Source organism: Equus przewalskii, chromosome 12, assembly GCF_037783145.1.
Source record: "Equus przewalskii isolate Varuska chromosome 12, EquPr2, whole genome shotgun sequence".
Classification (NCBI taxonomy): Eukaryota; Metazoa; Chordata; class Mammalia; order Perissodactyla; family Equidae; genus Equus; species Equus przewalskii.
Window position 1 is genome coordinate 26,263,972 of NC_091842.1, and position 18,970 is coordinate 26,282,941.

The 18,970-nt window shown below is 36.7% G+C and overlaps 1 protein-coding gene across 23 annotated transcripts in view; it reads left to right on the plus strand.

Annotated features, from left to right (window-relative positions):
* The window catches only part of LOC103567621 (phospholipid-transporting ATPase ABCA3-like), a 223,642-nt gene that overhangs the window by 37,718 nt on the left and 166,954 nt on the right, over positions 1–18,970 (plus strand). For 21 of the 23 annotated variants that reach the window (XM_070568409.1, XM_070568408.1, XM_070568411.1 and 18 more), the window contains 4 exons: positions 1,208–1,349; positions 4,992–5,251; positions 13,453–13,569; positions 14,399–14,516. The exons of the other annotated variants lie outside the window; for them this stretch is intronic. In XM_070568409.1, coding sequence (XP_070424510.1) covers positions 1,208–1,349; positions 4,992–5,251; positions 13,453–13,569; positions 14,399–14,516 — 637 coding nt within the window. The remainder of the gene's footprint in view (positions 1–1,207; positions 1,350–4,991; positions 5,252–13,452; positions 13,570–14,398; positions 14,517–18,970) is intronic. 23 annotated transcript variants of the gene reach the window in all.

An 18,970-nucleotide genomic window follows, 5' to 3' on the forward strand; every position in this document is an offset into this window, starting at 1 on the left:
TCAGCCAGCTTTACATGATACTCTGCTAATAAAGGGCACTAGAGGCGGACTAGAGGCAAGACTGGGGTGAGAAGAAGGACTTTGAGCTTTCCTCTTGGCTTTCTGTCTGCTTGTAGCTCCTGTGAATGACGTCCCAGCAGCACTTCTCTGTTTTGGCGGTAGCACTTTCTTCCCATAGCAGCAGCCAAATTCAGTTTGCAGATAGTTCAACACTTTTCAAAATCAGCCTTTTCACATTCTCTCAAAGATAACCAGCACTAGGCAAGTGGAGCTGCTTCTCAGACTAAGTCCCAGTCTCAAAGGATCCTTCTTTAAAGCTTTGAGACAGTGCTCTAGCTGACTTGTGCCCCCTCCTCAGAGGTTTGGTTTTCAGCCTCACAGGATGTCTCCTCTACGATTATAGTTTTTATTAATTCCAAACTCTTGTTTTTGTTCCCTTAGTCCTAGGGCTGGTGGCTTCTTCCTGCTGATAACTTAAAATTCTCTTACCCTTTCAGTTATCTAGTATGATTTCCGTTTTCTAACTATACATTGAACAGATACATGGCTCTATTGTGTAGATCTATCATGGTCTATGCAATCTCCTGTGTATGAGCACTTAGGTTAGTTCCAATATATAGCCACCACAGATAATACTACAACGAGCTTGTGCATATGTTTTCTTCATATTGCTGGAGGTGTATATTCCAAGTTTGTTCCTGAAAGTAGAGTTGCTGAATCAATCAATAAATGCATATGTAATTTTGTAAAACATTGCCAGATTCCCTATTACAGTCATGCCATTTTGTATCCCACAAGCAATGTATTAAAGTGCCTGTTTGTCTACAGCCTTGCCAAGAGAGTATGTTGTTAAACTTTTGATTTTTCCAGTGTGATAGGTAAGAAAGATATCTCTGTAGTTTTAATTTCCTTTTATTTCATTGTGTGACATTGAGAAGCTTTTCATATATTTATCAGCCATGTGTAAATCTCATTTTTGTGAAATGCCTACATTTTTAGAGGACTTCAAATGTAGATATGATTGGAGCATATATGTGTGCTTGGAGTCAGTCATTTCCAGGCATTCAGAATCACTTTGACATCAGATGAGTCTCATCTTTCAAATCACTTGGTTTCCCATCTGGACTTAACTTTCCTTTATTTCTAATATTTGCTTTTCAGTTTTGTTGGGTTTTAAACATAGTTTGTTTCCTGTTGCTCCTTCTAGGTAAAATATCACCTGCGTTTCGTTAGGATACAGAGGACTGTCTGGTGGCCAGACAGGGTAGGCTGGAGAACATCCTTACTCTTTCCTAGTCGTCCTTCTGTAGGACCCAGGAATGTAGATTATCAGGATGGAGGAAGTCCTGGTGAGCAGATCCTCAAGCATACTTAATTATCACAGTTGCAGACTAATATATGTATATATATGGTTATCGTATATATATATGCATATATATACATATACAATTATATGTATAATATGTTCATTTTTAACTTGCTGTGGTAATTTTTTAAATTAAACTTATAGTCTACCAAAACTATTTTTTAATTGTATACGTGTGGTAAACCTGATATATGTATATGCAATAATATATATAAATATATATAATATATATTATATATACCATGCTTTATCCTTTTTCAATTCTTATATCAATATATTTATCTTCATGTAGTTGTAGTTTAATGTTCTGCTTTCCAAATACATACATGTTCATATGTTGGCATTGCTTTCCTATTCATGTCTATATATAATTCTATTGATTTGATCTAAAAGTTGTTAAATTGTGATGGTGATTTTTAATTCAAATTTTTATTTTGTATGTGATCTTATGTAAAAAACCCTTAATATGGAATTTGGGTTTACCATCTTGAGATTTTATCTTTAGCAAATATTCAATAGAAGAAAAGAGCTATGCACATTCTAACATTAGCAACAAATATTGGAAACAGTATTAGAAATAAGAAAATCGATGTACCTATTAGACAATCATTAAAAATAATATTTACAAAGTCTGTTGAGGAAGAAAGAATTTAAGCTGGATCTACAGGTATCTGTATGAATTAGCTAGAGATAGGTGGGGATTATTCTAGGCAGTGGAAGTAAAATTATGAACACATTCAGGACAGGACGCCACATTTAGGGAACTACATAGCCTTTTGTTTGTTTTCGTAGTTAGAATAGAGGGTGCATGTGGGAGGCTGTTACAGATGAGGCTAGGGGGCAAATAGGTCATTAAAGACATAGTGTGTAAAGTGAAGGAATATGAAATTTCTCCTGGAAATTATGAGAGACAGAGGCATAGCAATGTTTAGCATGGATAGAAATGACATGGTATCGTAGTGATTGCATCTTACCAAGTGGTGACACTCATAGTTTATCTTTGGTTTTTGTTTGTTTTCTGTACACAAAATTTTTGTTTTATATTGTTGCTGAATAAGCCTGTGACCTACGTTTCACAATTTGTATAATAATTTATTTAATTGATCAAGATATTTCAGAGAATGACTTTTTTTCTCTCAGATGTTGGGATTGTATTTTGACATTTCACTTCTTATCTCCGAGTGCATATTACTTGAGAACAGGAAGTATACCCTTAGGTTTCCTTAATACCACACTATTTTGAGGGAAATTTTAGACAGACAAAGGATGATGAAGAAGTGAACGCTAGATAACATTCAAATTAAGGAGGAGTAAACAAATGGAGACAAGGGTACAAAGTCTAAGAAGGATTGGCAGGGAAGTGAGTAGAAAATTAAGATCTATTGCATGAATCAACGGAGGAATGGGAAGCTGTGCTTAATATTTCAGCTATATCACCATAAAAGAATCTTTTTGATATTTTAAAACTTAAAAACAGCAATCCCTCCACAGAACACAGAGTTTCAAATAATGTAACACAAACTTTATTTAAAGATTTATAAGTATTCAGGTATAGTTCAGTATAAATATTCAGTTCCATATACATTCTAGATATATTGCTGGTTCCAAATGTTAAAAGTTTCTTTTTCCAATTTCTGATTTGATCCGTGTTGTTCTTTATTGAACAGAAATCTTTAATTTGATGTAATTCATTTTTTCCCATGTGGTCTGTTCTTCTGGGGTTTCGTTTAAGAAGTCCATTCCTACTGCTAAGTTCAAAAATATTCTCCTATTTTTCTTTTATGTTTTTTTCTCCTACAATTTCGTTGTTAATCCATGAGGAGTTTTGTATGTGGCTTTGGTTAGAGATTCACTATTATTTTTCTCCAAATAGAGAAAAACTTTTCCAAAAAACTGTTTACAATAATCTGTCCTCAAGTTCTTTTTTTCCTAGTAGTCTGTCTATTCTTAAACCAATAATATTACTATTACAATGATTTTGTCTACTGTGCCTTAATATCAACTGAGATAGACTCCAGGAGAACCCAGATAATGGAACTAGCAGACAAAGACTTTTAAGGTGGCTCTATTTTCATTGAAATAAAAGAAAATAAGTGCCCAATGAAAGAAATGATAAGAAATCTTAGCAGAGAACTATAGAAACAATAAAAAAGGAATAAAACACAAAGTCTAGAATTGGAAAATACAGGACAGATTTAATAGCCAAATGAAGATGACAGGAGAAAGAGTAAGTGAACTCGGAATAATAAAGTGTATTCAATCAGAAAAACAAAAACAAAAAAATTAAAAATAGAGTTTCAATGAAATGTGGGAAGATACTGAAAGTTCTAACATATCTGTAATCAGAGTCCTTGAGAGATAAGTGAGAAGAGGGCAGGAAAAAAAGTGAAGAGAAAAATGGCTAGAAGAGCCCTAAATTTGGTTAAAGACAATAACCATAAAGGGGCTGAAGCAGATTTATGTATATCAGATAAAATAGATTTCAAGACAGAGGTCCAATTGGTCAGGAGGATATAACAATTATAAATGTGTATGCATCTAATAACAGAGCTTCAAAATACGTGAAGCAAAAATGACAGAATTAAAGGGAGAATTGGGCAATTCCACAATCATAGATATCTTTCTTTCAGCAAGTAATAGAACATGTAAACAAAAAAATTATAAAGAAGCAGGTGATACAAATAACATTTTCAATATCCCTGAACTGATTGACATTTGTAGAATAAATTCTCAACAGTGGTAGAATACATGTTTTTTTTTTTTTTAAATGCACATGGTATTTTCACCAGGTAATTCTTAGGCTGGGTTATAAAACAAATCTCATTGAAATTAAAAAGACTGAAATCATATAGAGTATGTTCTCTAATGACAATGGAATTAAATTAAAGAACAATAAGATAATTAGAAAAATTGCAAATATTTGGACATTAAACAACACATTTCTAAATGATCCATGAGTCAAAGAAGAAGTCATACATAAATGAGAAAACATTTTAAACTGAATAATGAAAAAATATCGACATGTTAAGATTTGGGAGAAAAATTTGGCGGATACAGCCAAAGCAATGCTTAGAAAGAACTTTATAGTTTTGAATGTTCATATTAGAAAAACGGAAAAACCTAAAGTTAATTATCTGAGTTCCAACCTTAAAAAATTAGTAAAAGAAAAGCAAATTAAACCCTAAGCTGCCTTCTAGTTGTATAATTGTCTTGGTTTCAGTGAAGCAATTTTCCCTGGGGACCATTCTGCATTACTCACCAGAATATATCTGTCATTCTGAGCTTCATTTCTTTCTTTACATTTCCAAGCCTTCATCTCTCCAGTATTTAATTAAATCTACATTCTCTTTGTAGACATAAATTGCATTTAGCAAGCCAACCACTTTCATTGAATATATTTAGTTTGGGGAAGATGTGCATCATATTCAGCTGAAGAAGTATCCCTTACTTCGATGTCAAAACTATGATAGGTTCTCAGAGTAATTATGTTCAATTGGCCTTGATACAACTGTAAATTTAGCTTATTTAGGTGACAAGCTGTGACTTACTTGAATTGCCTTGCTCTTTGTGTGTCTAAGCTGTTCCTTAGTCTGTTTTACTTGACAATGTTTGTTTTATCATGCAGGGTACCTCAGAGAAGGGTTCCTGGCTGTGCAGCATGCCTTAGATAAGGCCATCATGCTGTATCATGAGAGCACAGCTAGACAGAAGCTGTTTGATGGTATCAGCATCTTTGTACAGAGATTTCCATACCCAGCTTATCCTCATGATGAATTAATTGGGATCACTAGTAATTTCTTCCCTTTGATGTTCATACTCATGTTCTCTCCAACTGTACTTTCCATCATGCGATCCGTTGTGTGGGAAAGGGAAAAAGGATTGAAGGTAATCCCAATTATTTTCTGTAAAGATTGTTTTTAGGCCTATGGAGATGTTTTGTTTGGAGAGTTGGATTATTTCTACATATTCAGTCTTGGTGGGTACTTGTCACATCCCAGTGGCAGCAAATACAGAACAGAGTGAATACTGCTGCCACTTATCAATTTTCCAAGCTGGCAGAATTTCAGAGACAAATTGTCTCTAGGGAGCAGCACAAAGGAAAAACCTGAAGGCAAGGAGGGACATAAAAGGGGTTACTAGAGGAATTTCAAGTCTCTAGTATCTAGAGTAACTGTGAACTTCAAACACAGCTCAACTCCTGGCTAAATTAACATGAATTCTCGCATTTTAGGCCTATTTACCTTGATATCTACTGTTCTAGATAATATGTCTGGGTCTCAACAGAAAATTATAAGGCACACTAAAAGTTAAGAAAAACACAGTCCAAAGAGGCAAGTCAGTCATCAGAACCAGACTCAGATAAGACATAGATATTTGAAATATCAAAGAATTTAAAATTACTATGATTAATAATTTAAAGGCTCTAAAGGGAAAGGTAGATGTGTCCAGGATCCTCAAGACCACTCCTATTTTCTGAAATTCACTACAAGGACTCTTGGGACTCAGCATATAGTTATACTCACAGCTGGGACCTATTATAGTAGTATAGTAAGTAAACATGGCTGCATCATAGGAGGAAATGACACAGGCAAAGCCTGGAGGAATTCACCGGTGGGCTTCCTCAAGTAACCCCACAAGAGTCTACACAGAGTTCATGCTTGCCCCAGCAATGAAAGTCCAGCAACATGTTTGTGATGTTTCTATTCAGAGAAGTCCATTAGAAACTTAGCACCCAAGATTTGACTCGAGGCTGGTCACATAAGAACACTTTGCATAGCCTGTACCAAAATTCCAAACTCCTAGACAGCAAATATCCAGCATAAATCATATTGTTTGTACAAACAGTTTAGGCACAGTCGCCTACCCTTATCATTTAGAGGTTGTTTTATATCAGTGTAGGGAACAGTTTACCATCCAAGTTCCCATATACCAGCCAAGGGCCAACCTTGCAAACATGCCTATCTAAGAAAGGTACTCTCAGGTCGTCTTTGTTAACTCTTTTCTGCACGTGCACGATCATACAGGTAATGCTATCAGAGAGATCAAAACTTGAGAAGGAGTCAAATGGAATTTCTAGAAACAAAAAACATGCTAACAAAAATGAAGAATGCCTTTGACAGGATCATCAGTAGATTTGACTTTGATGAGGAAAGAATCAGAGACCTGAACACAAGACAGTTGAAATTACACAAACTGAGATGCAAAGAGAAAACAAAACGTAAAAATCCAGAAGAGGAGGGGGCAGAGCAAAATGGCGGGGTGAGCTGACCCGGGATTCTCTCCCCTCCAAAATACAACAAAAGATTGGAAGAACTGAATTTCAGAGAACAAAAATAATGCCAGCTCGTTAGAGACCTACAATTCCAAGAAGGCAGAGATCATAAACCTTGGTTTACACCTTCGGAGGCACTGGAACGGTAGGAGAGAACATCGCTCCCTCCCCTAGAGTCTGCAATCACTGTGGCGTGGGTCAGGAGGGAGCGGGGGAGGGGCCATGCGACCGGGGCATCATCCAGGACTCCTGCCGCTGATTCAGTGGAGACCTGCTGACGGGGGGAAAGCTTCCGTCCACAGGGACCCCATAAATTAAGGGCCTTGGGAGACCAGAGAACAGAACTGATCTGAACACAGACTGGCGCGTGTGAGTTACAGCCCCTCCGCCCCAGCGAAGCTAGTGGGCGCAGCCATCTTGCCCCAAGGCGGAGACCTCATAACACGCCGCTCTCGACCCCCATCTAGTGGCGACAGGCTGTAACTGCAACTGAATTCTACCACCATGGGAAAAAAACGCTCCTCTACCATCCAGCAATTTATAAAAGCCCCAGACCAGAAGGAAAACAATAAAAACACAAATTAAGTCCTGAGGACTTGGAATTAGGTAAACTAAGTGATAATGAATTCAGAGCACCTATAGTCAAAAAACTCAATGAGGTAGAGAGAAAGAGAAACAAGCCGAGTTCTGGAGTTACTTCACAAAAGACACTGAAATCATAAAGAAGAATCAAACAGAATTACTTGAGATGAAAAACACAATGGACCAGATAAAACAGAATACGGATTCCCTGAATGCCCATGTAGTCAACATAGAGGAGAAAATTAGCATAATCGAGGACAGACAGCCTGAATGGCGCCAGACAGAGGAAGAAAGAGAACTAAGAATTAAAAAAATGAGGAAAATCTCCGAGAGATAATGGATTCAATGAGGAGTAAGAACATAAGGATCATAGGAATTCCCGAGAATATGGAAAAGGAAAATGGAGCGGAAAGTGTGCTTAACGAAATTATTGAAGAGAACTTCCCAAATCTAGGGATCAATGGAGAAATGTGTGTAGAGGAGGGTTTTAGATCTCCTAGATTTGTCAATGTAAAAAGAGATATCCCAAGGCACATGGAAGTAAAGTTGGCAAATAGGAATGATAAGGAGAGAATACTCAGGGAAGTAAGGGAAAAAAAAGAGAATAACCTATAAAGGAGCCCCTATCAGACCATCAGTGGATTTCTCTACAGAAACCCTACAAGCTAGGAGGGAATGGAGTGATATATTCAAAGCTTTAAAGGATAAAAACCTTCAGCCAAGAATACTCTATCCAGCAAGAATTTCCTTCAGATATGAGGGAGAAATTAAATCTTTTCCAGACAAACAAAAGTTAAGGGAATTTGTAACTAAAAGCCCTCCATTACAAGAAATCCTCAAGAAGGCTCTCATACTTGAAAAAAGAAAAAAGGGAGAAAGGGGACACAATCCACAGACTAGGGAGACTGATGGATAGAACCAGAACAGGATAGCAAATATTCAATTATAGCATTAGGGTAAAGGTAAGGAAATTACCAAAACAAGGGCGATCTTAGCACTCTAACTACAAATGCATAAGACGAGTTGGAATAAAAAAATGAAAATAATTATTTAGGAGGGGAAGAGCAAAGGGTCTAAATTAGTATTGGTCAAGTAGGTAAGACACCACCAGAGAACAGACTATATTATACACGAGATTCTAAATACAAACTTCAAGGTAGACACTTAAATAACGTACAGAACAGAGTCACAAATCATAAATAAGGAAAAATCTAAGAAACCCAGCATAAGAAATTGCAGTGTTAAATGGGTAGGATAAACCACACAGGAAAAGAAATGCAGGAAAACAAGATAATGAGCGACAGATTAACAGCATTAAGTCCACATGCATCAATAATCACTCTCAATGTGAACGGATTGAACTCTCCAATAAAAAGACACAGAGTGGCAAAATGGATTAGAGAACACAATCCAACAATTTGTTGCCTCCAGGAAACACATCTCAGCCTCAAGGACGAACACAGACTCAGGGTGAAGGGGTGGAGGACAATACTTCAAGCAAACAGCAAGGAAAAAAAGGCAGGTGTTGCAATTCTCATATCAGACCAAGTGGATTTCAAAATAAGACAGGTAAAGAGAGACACAGAGGGACAATATATAATGATCAAAGGGACACTTCATCAAGAAGAAATAACGCTTATAAATATCTATGCACCCAACACAGGAGCACCAAGATTCATAAAGCAACTATTAACAGACCTAAAGGAAGATGTTAAAAACAACACAATAATAGTAGGGGACCTCAACACCCCACTCACATCAATGGACAGATCATCCAGACAGAAAATCAACAAGGAAATAGTGGAGCTGAATGAAAAACTAAAACAATTGGACTTAATAGACTTATATAGATCACTCCACCCTGAAAGAGCTGAATACACATTCTTCTCAAGTGCACATGGAACATTCTCTAGGATAGACCATATGTTGGGAAACAAGGCAAACCTCTACAAATTTAAAAAAATTGAAATAATAACAAGCATCTTCTCAGATCATAGTGCTACAAGGCTAGAAATTAATTACAAGAAAAAAGCTGAGAAAGGCACAAAGATGTGGAGACTAAACAACACACTACTGAACAAGCAATGGATCATTGAAGAAATTAAAGAAGAAATAAAAAAATACCTGCAAACAAATGAAAATGATAGCATGCCATACCAACTCATATGGGATACAGCCAAAGCTGTATTAAGAGGAAAATTCATCACAATACAGGCACAGCTTAACAAACAAGAAAAATCCCAAATAAGCAACCTTAAAGCACACCTAACTGAACTAGAGAAAAAAGAACAAATGAAGCCCAGTCAGCAGAAGGAGAGAAATAATAAAAATCAGAGCAGAAATAAATACTATTGGAATGAAAAAGGCAGTAGAAAGGATCAATGAGACAAAGAGCTGGTTTTTTGAGAAGATAAATAAAATTGACAAACCACTAGTCAGACTTACAAAGAAAACAAGGGAGAAAGCTCAAATAAACAAAATCAGAAATGAGTGAGGAGAAATAACAACAGACTCTGCAGAAATACAACAGATTATAAGAGAATACTACAAAAAACTATATGCCAACAGAATGGATAACATAGAGGAAATGGATAAATTCCTGGACTCCTACAGTCTCCCAAAGCTCACTCAAGAAGAGGCAGACAATTTGAACAGACCAATCACAAGGAAAGAGATTGAAACAGCAATCAAAAACATCCCAAAGAATAAAACCCCAGGACCAGAGGGCTTTCCTGGGGAATTCTACCAAACTTTTAGAGAGGATTTAATACCTATCCTTTTCAAGCTATTCCAAAAAATTAGGGAAGATGGAACACTTCCTAACACATTCTATGAGGCCAACATCACGCTGATCCCAAAACCTGACAAGGACACCACGAAAAAAGAGAACTACAGGCCAATATCACTGATGAACATAGATGCAAAAATTCTGAACAAAATTTTGGCAACCAGAATTAAGCAATTCATCAAAAGAATCATACATCAGGATCAGGTGGGATTCATACCAGGGACACAAGGATGGTTCAACATCCGCAAATCAATCAACGTGATACACCACATCAACAAACTGAGGAATAAAAACCACATGATCATCTCAATAGATGCAGAGAAGGCATTTGACGAGATCCAACAGCCATTTATGATAAAACTCTGAACAAAATGGGCATAGAAGGAAACTACCTCAACATAATAAAGGCCATATACGACAAACCCATAGCCAACATCATACTCAATGGACAAAAACTGAACCCCATCCCCCTGAAAACAGGAACGAGACAAGGATGCCCTCTATCACCACTCTTATTTAACATAGTACTGGAGGTCCTGGCCAGAGCAATCAGGCAAGAGAAAGGAATAAAAGGAATCCAAATAGGGAAGAAGTGAAACTCTCGCTGTTTGCAGACGACATGATCTTATATATAGAAAACCCCAAAGAATCCATTGGAAAACTGTTAGAAGTAATCAACAACTACAGCAAAGTTGCAGGGTATAAAATCAATTTGCATAAATCAGTAGCATTTCTATACTCCAGTAATGAACCAACAGAAAAAGAACTCAAGAATACAATACCATTCACAATCGCAACAAAAAGAATAAAACACCTTGGGGTAAATTTAACTAAGGAAGTGAAGGACCGATATAATGAAAATTACAAGGCCTTTCTGAGAGAATTGGATGACGACATAAGGAGATGGAAAGACATTCCATGTACATGGATTGGAAGAATAAACATAGTTAAAATGTCCACTCTACCTAAAGCAATCTACAGATTCAATGCCATCCCAATCAGAATCCCAATGACATTCTTTACAGAATTAGAACAAAGAATCCTAAAATTCATATGGGGCAAAAAAATACCCCGAATTTCTAAAGCAATCCTGAGAAAAAAGAACAAAACGGGAGGCATCACAATCCCTGACTTCAAAACATACTACAAAGCAACAGTAATCAAAACAGCATGGTACTGGTACAAAAACAGGTGCACAGATCAATGGAACAGAATTGAAAGCCCAGAAATAAAACCACACATCTATGGACAGCTTATCTTTGACAAAGGAGCTGAGGGCATACAATGGAAAAAAGAAAGTCTTTTCAACAAATGGTGCTGGGAAAACTGGACAGCCACATGTAAAAGAATGAAAATTGACCATTCACCAAAATAAACTCAAAATGGATTAAAGACCTAAAGGTGAGACCTGAAACCATAAGGCTTCTGGAAGAAAACGTAGGCAGTACACTCTTGGACATCAGTATTAAAAGGATCTTTTCGGACACCATGCCTTCTCAGAGAAGGGAAACAATAGAAAGAATAAACAAATGGGACTTCATCAGATTAAAGAGCTTCTTCAAGGCAAATGAAAACAGGATTAAAACAAAAAAACAACCCACTAACTGGGAAAAAATATTTGCAAGTCATATATCTGACAAAGGCTTAATATCCATAATATATAAAGAACTCTCGCAACTCAACCACAAAACATCAAACAACCCAATCAAAAAATGGGCTGGAGACATGAACAGACATTTCTCCAAAGAAGATATACTGATGGCCAATAGGCACATGAAAAGATGCTCATCATCGCTGATCATCAGGGAAATGCAAATCAAAACTACACTAAGATATCACCTTACACCCGTTAGAATGACAAAAATATCTAAAACTAATAGCAACAAATGTTGGAGAGGTTGTGGAGAAAAAGGAACCCTCATACACTGCTGGTGGGAATGCAAACTGGTGCAGCCACTATGGAAAACAGTATGGAGATTCCTCAAAAAATTAAAAATAGAACTACCATACGATCCAGCCATCCCACTACTGAGTATTTATCCAAAGAGCTTGAAGTCAGCAATCCCAAAAGTCCTATGCACCCCAATGTTTATTGCAACACTCTTTACAATAGCCAAGACGTGGAAGCAACCTAAGTGTCCAGCAACAGATGAATGGATAAAGAAGATGTGGTACATATATACAATGGAATACTACTCAGCTGCAAAACAGAACAAAATCATTCCATTTGCAATAACATGGATGGACCTTGAGAGAATTATGTTAAGTGAAATAAGCCAGCGAGAGAAAGATAATCTGTGTATGTCTCCACTCATATGAGGAATTTATAATTATGGACTAAGAACAGTTTAGTGGATACCAGGGGAAAGGTGGGGTGGGGGGTTGGCACAAAGGGTGAAGTGGTGCACCTACAACATGACTGACAAACATTAATGTACAATTGAAATTTCACAAGATTGTAACCTATCAATAACTCAGTTAAAAAAAAATCCAGAAGAAAGCATCTAAAAGGTGTAGGACAACATCAAATGATATAACATATACATAATTGGACTCCCAAATAAGAGAATAGAGCTAAAGAAATAATGGCAGAGTATTTTCCAAAATTAATGATAGACATCAAACCAGATCCAAGAAGCTCGGAGAACACAAAGCAGGATAAATAGAGTGTACGTGCACACACACACACGTGCCTAGGCATGTCATATTCAAACTGATGAAAACCAAAGACAAAAAGAAAATCTTGAAGGCAGCCAGAGAGGGTGGAAAAGACACATTGCCTACAAGGAACAAGCATAAGAAATAAAGCCAACTTCTCACTTATAATTGAATTTTTTTAAAACAAAAACAAAAATGCAGAAGGGCCGGCCCCATGGCTGAGTGGTTAAAGTTCTGCATGCTCTGTTTGGCGGCCTGGGTTTGCAGGTGTGGATCCTGGGTACGGACCTTTGCCACTCATCAGCCATGTTGTGGTAGTGACCCGCATACAAAATAGAGGAAGACTGGCACAGTTGTTAGCTCAGGGCTACTCTTCCTCAAGCAAAAAAAGAGGAAGATTGGCAACAGATGTTAGCTCAGGGTGAGTCTTCCTTAGAAAAATGAAAGATACATTTTCCTAATATTCTTGGATGTATAGTATAATAGGAAAGAGATCTTAGTCTCAATATGTCAAGGTTTAATTTGAAATGTTTTCCATTTGGTCCAATGTTGGGTGTAGTGTGGAAAATCTAGAGAAATATATTTTAATTCCAGTACTGCCCTTCCTAACTGCATAATTTTGATCAATACACTTGACTTTCTGAGCCTTGATTTTTTGCATTCATAAAATGGAGATGATATTACCCATTTGTATGGGTTTTATGGGAATTTAATTAGAAAAATATATGTGAAAGCACTATGAATTGCTGATATATGTAATATTTGATTTGTGTTGACTTTCTACAGGAGTACCAGCTCATAATTGGACTTAGAAACTGGATGATATGGGCTGCGTATTTCTTCACATTCTTCCTCTTTTATATCATTATTATCATTTTGATATGTGTGTTATTCTTTGCCAAGGCAAGTGTCTAGTTTTGTGCTGTCCAATAGAAATATGAGTCACATATGTAATATTAAATTTTTAGTAGCAATAATTTTTGAACTAGAAACTAGAAATTTTTGAAAAGCAAAAAGAACAGATGAAATTGTCTTAATATTTAATTTAAGCCAGTATATACAAAATATAATTTCAGCATGCAACCAATTAAAACGAGATATTTTACATACTTTTGTGTACTAAGTCTTCAAACCCCAGTGTATCTTTTATATTTATAGCACATCTAGGTTCATATGCTGTATTTTCATTAGGAATGCTGGGTCTGTACTTGACACTGCTTTCTATGTTTAACTTAAATTAAAAATAGCTACAGTTAAATGAAAACTAAAATTCAGTTCCTCAATCACACTAGCTCATTCCAAGTGCTCATGTGTGCTCTAAGTGCTCCATGTGTGATTGGAATCACACATTCCAAGTGCTAAGTAGCTACATGTGATTAATGGCTACTATATTGGACATCTTATTTCCAGTTGATTGCAGCCTGCTGCAGCTATCCTTTGAAAGGGAAAAAGTAATATAACGAGGACTGATTTGTCTCAGGTTGTCAGGGAGGTGAAATATAGCTTTTATTGTCTCCACTAGGGAAACTCAGAGGCGACCGAATTGCTGAGAAAAACTTAAACCCTTGTGTAAGAAATTTTATTTAGTTATTTTTCCATCTCATTGAGTTTCAGTCACTGAGCAGTGTGATATATTTCATTAAAGACCATCATTTTCTCCCTCTTCCCTTGTTTTTTTTTGTGACACTACTTATTGTGTACCTTACATGATGTCATAATTGTTTTATTGTAGATTGTCGGTGATCCAATCTTCCGCTACAGTGACTATAGTTTCATCTTTATCTTTCTTATGTGTTATTCCATTGCTTCAATATTCTTTGGCTTTATGATTAGCACATTCTTCAGTAAAGGTGAGTCTAAGACTTCTCCTGTAACAATTTGTTTTAATTGGCCCAAATAGGATCATGTTTGGGAGCTCCTTCTGGCTACCTCATGTATAGTCTTGACTTAGATTCTAACATAGAAAGTATTTTGCATATAAAATGATTTGACAGGAGGTATAGAGCATTTAAAATTAAAATGGCCCAATGTATATATAGAAATAAGATATAAAATAAAATTGTGATAGTTGGAACTTAGGATAAACTGGACAACGCTTCTTACAGAAGTTGGTTTCAAATCACTTCTGAAAGCATGTCAAAGGATGGAGGTATTCATTCATTTATTCAGCATATCCTTTGTGCACTTACCACGTGGCAAGAACTTGTACCATATACATAAGTACAAAGGAAAACTGATTCTCTGTGAAAGCTCACACAAGAAAAATATGTGTGATCAAATAACCCCATATTGTTCTATTAAGGATTTTGTAGAAATAGTTCTCTGCTAGCAGTTTTTAAATCACTTCCCAAAAGATTCAGGAATGTTTCTTTTTTAGACTCCAAGTATTAACCAAGTATTATTCCTCCTGTATCTTTCTTCCATACTGAACCATCAGAATACTATCCCTATTAAAAAATTTTAGAGTATAAATATAGTTTCACAGTTAAGACTTTTCAACATCACTGGTAATTTAGCCTTTAATATATTATCACAGATATTATCAGCTGATTGATTTTCACAATTGTGCGGAGAAGAAAAGCAAGCCTGAGACTCCTATCCTTAGAAAGGCCTGCTTGAAATGTTGGCCTTTGGCTGGCATCTGGGAACTTAAACTTGGGGAAGAGTCCCACCATCCTCTAAATAATAAGAGTGGCTCACTGTAGCTATACTGTTTGTGCAAACAATATGGTTTATACTGACTCTTGAATCTTGGTATCTGTTAGGCAGAGAATGCCTATGTGACTAGCCCTCAATAAAAACGTTGGTCACTGGATCTCTAATGAGCATCTGGTCGACAATATTTCACACATGTTGTCACAGTTCACTGCTGGGGGAATTAAGCACAACTTGTGTGATTCCACTTAGAAAGAACTCTTGGAAGCTTGTGCCTGCTTTCCTCTGGGCTTTGCCTCATTCTCCTTTTCCCTTTGCTGACTGTGCTTTGTATCTTTCTGTTGTTATTACAGTGTTACTATTAATTAACCATAGCTGTAAGTACGACTATACGCTAAATCTTGTGAATTGTCCTAGCAGGTCATCAAACTCAGGGGTGGTCTTGAGGACCCTAACAAGACAATTAACACAACAAAATCATGTATAAAGAAAAATAATTTGTTGAGCTAAAACATAAGGTGGTGTGTTGAAGATCAAGATAATATTGCCAGATAAACAGGAATCACTGCATTTATAAAAACTTAAAGGAAGGGGAATTTTATTTCTGGTGGTATGATAGACTAAATAATTGGAATCACTCTCTCAACTAAAACAATTAAAATGTTGGGTTTTTTTAACTTATTTTTAAATATATGGCTTTAAATATTTATTTTTTAAATATATAGCTCCACAAAGATGGAATAGCCTCATCTGCCCAAGTCCTACCCCTTACAATTAAAAATCTTTGATATAACAATAAACAAGCATAGGAAGTCCCTGAAATATATAAAGAAGGCTGCCTAGAGACCTCAGAACTTGAGGAATTAAATGACCTTACATTCCCTGTATTTTCTTATTGCTTCCCATATATCTTTGAAAAAACACTGCAGTAACCTCCAATCTGTAACCAACAGGCACAGAAAAAGTTCTAAGAAAAGCTTGTTCTCCCAAGCCAAAGGTCTAGTAAGGGGATGGCCTACCAATAAAAAAGACTTTTGGCAATATTTGTCCTACTCCAGCCCAACACTAAGGGGAAGATGACTGCACCCCAACCTGCATGGCTGAAGCAGGGTCAAGAAAGAAGTTAATCCTTCATCCCAATCGCCTATTCTCCAGAATCAAGCAGTATTCCAATTCCCTTGCCAGGGTATTGCCAGGGTCCGGTAATGAGTTGGACTTCCATCCACACACAGACAGCATCAGTAAGACTTAACAGGTAGTACAAGTCAGTTCTAATAAGCAACCCTGGTGTCAGCAAGGCCAAGTAGGGAGCTGATCTTCCACATCTACCCAACAGCAATGAGACTAAAGAAAATGTGGTGCACAGCTAGTCACCACTCCTTCCCCACCTCTCACCCTGTAGCATCAGTGAGGCCCAGTGGGGAGCTGAGCTTCCACCCTCAGTCAGAGTTGGTGTGAGTCAGTGCCCCACTTTCATTAGGAAAGTGTCAGCAGACCCAAGGAGAGATTTGAAGTTCCACCTCATCTCTCTGCAATGAAGCAGGGTTATTACCCTATTTTTTCCAAGGAAGTGTCAGCAGGGAGGAAGAACATACACACCCACCTGACCTTTGTGATACACCTTCACAGAGGCACAGCCTGCTTAAAAAAAAAAAAAAAAAAAAAGATTAGGATTCTGAGTCTCATTATACCTAAAATGATCAGCACACAATAGAAAATAACTCATCATACAAAGAACCAGGAAAATCGCAAAATGAATGAGAAATGACATTCATGTCAACAGACACCAACGTGGAGATGAAGTAGATATTGCAGTTACCTGACAAGGAACTTAAGCAGCCATCATAAAAATACTTAGTCAAGCAATTATAAACTCTTGAAACAAATGGAAAAATAGAAATCTCAGCAAAGAAATAGAAGTGATAAAAAAGAACCAAATGGAAATTATTGTCCTGAAAAACACAATAACAAACTTAAAAACTTAAGGAAAATGAAGACAAGAGGATAGAATAAGAGAAATTGCGGACAGATCAATAGAATTTACACATTCTGAATAGAGAGGAAATATGCTGAAAAGATGAATAGATTCTCAAAGACCTGTAGGACAATAACAACATATCTAACATATCAATGGAGTCTCAAAAGAAGAGTAGAAAAAATGGGACTGAAAAAGTATTCAAATAAATAATGGTTGAAAATTTATCAAATCTGGTGAAAGACTTATAGTCTCAAGAAGCTGAGTAAACCCCAAATGGGATAAACTTAAAGAAACTCATGCCAAGACACATCACAATTAAACTTATGACAACTGAAGACAGTGAAAAAAAAACAGCCAGAGAGAAACATTACATTATTTATAGGGGAGCGTCAATTTGAATGACTGTAAATTTCTCATCTAAAAGTAGAAGGAAGTGGCACATTTTTCAAATGCTGAAGAAAAGAACTGCCAACAATTAATTCTAGATCCAGCAAAACTATCCTCCAGGAATGAATAGGAAGTATAGACATCCTCAGGAGAAAAATGAAAAGAATTTGTCGCTTGCAAACTACCATTAAAAAGTGGCTAAAGGAAGTTTTCTAAACAGAAAGGAAATTATAACATAAGTCTTAAAACTTTACAAAGGAAGGAACATGGAAATGGGTAAAAATAGGCATAAGTATAGCAGACTATTCTAATTCTCCTGTGTTTCTCAGGTCAAATTTGATGGATGAAGCAAAGTTATACACCATCCAATGTGTTGCCAAATCTAAGTAAAGAAAATACATACAACAATTAAGAGTTATAAAGTGATTGGGGCAAAGTAACCTAAAGGGAAGTCAGGTTTCTACAACTTAAGATGCTGAAACACAGAATTTGGATTGCTGCAGCCACAAACCAAGGAATGCTTGCAGACACCAAGAGCTGGAATAGGCAAGGAGTGCATTTGTCCCTAGAGCCTCCAGATGAGAGTACCCCTGTTGACACCATGCTCTTATGTATAGTTGCATTCCTAACCCAGCTGCCTTCATTACTATGTCTCTCTTCATTACTAGGTGCTTCTGCAGAGACCTCTTTAGTGTGTGTGTTGGGGATGGGGGTGAACATTGAAGACATTTTTCTCCACTGTGACTCAGCACTCAGAACTTTTCCACTTGTAGCTCTCCTCCAGTCCCCAGTGAGATGAAGACACCCCACATCTGTGATGATCCATGTGATTCTCAACCACTGTACTGATCCATGGAGGAAATAGAACAGGGGAAAGTTGGTGCTTTCTCCGTTTTAGCCTTTTGCTTATACTATTGCAGTAAGTGATTAAAGGCTTCTGTTACTTCTGTTTTGGCTTGTTGCTTTAATTGACAGTTCCAACATCTGGTAGCCCAGCTTTCTATCTCTAGCTCCCTGTCAAAGCTGAGCTCCTGAGAAAAACTGTCAGAAACAACTTTTTCAAAACTCTAGAATCAAATTTTAAAAACTTACACCACCCAGGGGAGTTGAAAAGAGAGAAGCTGGTAGATTTCAGTAAGAGAACATTGTGACATTTAAATTTACCAACCTACCATCTCTCATTCCCCAGCTCATCTTAAGAAGTTCAGTAAGTTACAAAACAACAAAGATAACTAAATGAATTCGGGAAAACAATACATGAACAAAATGAGAATACCAACAAAG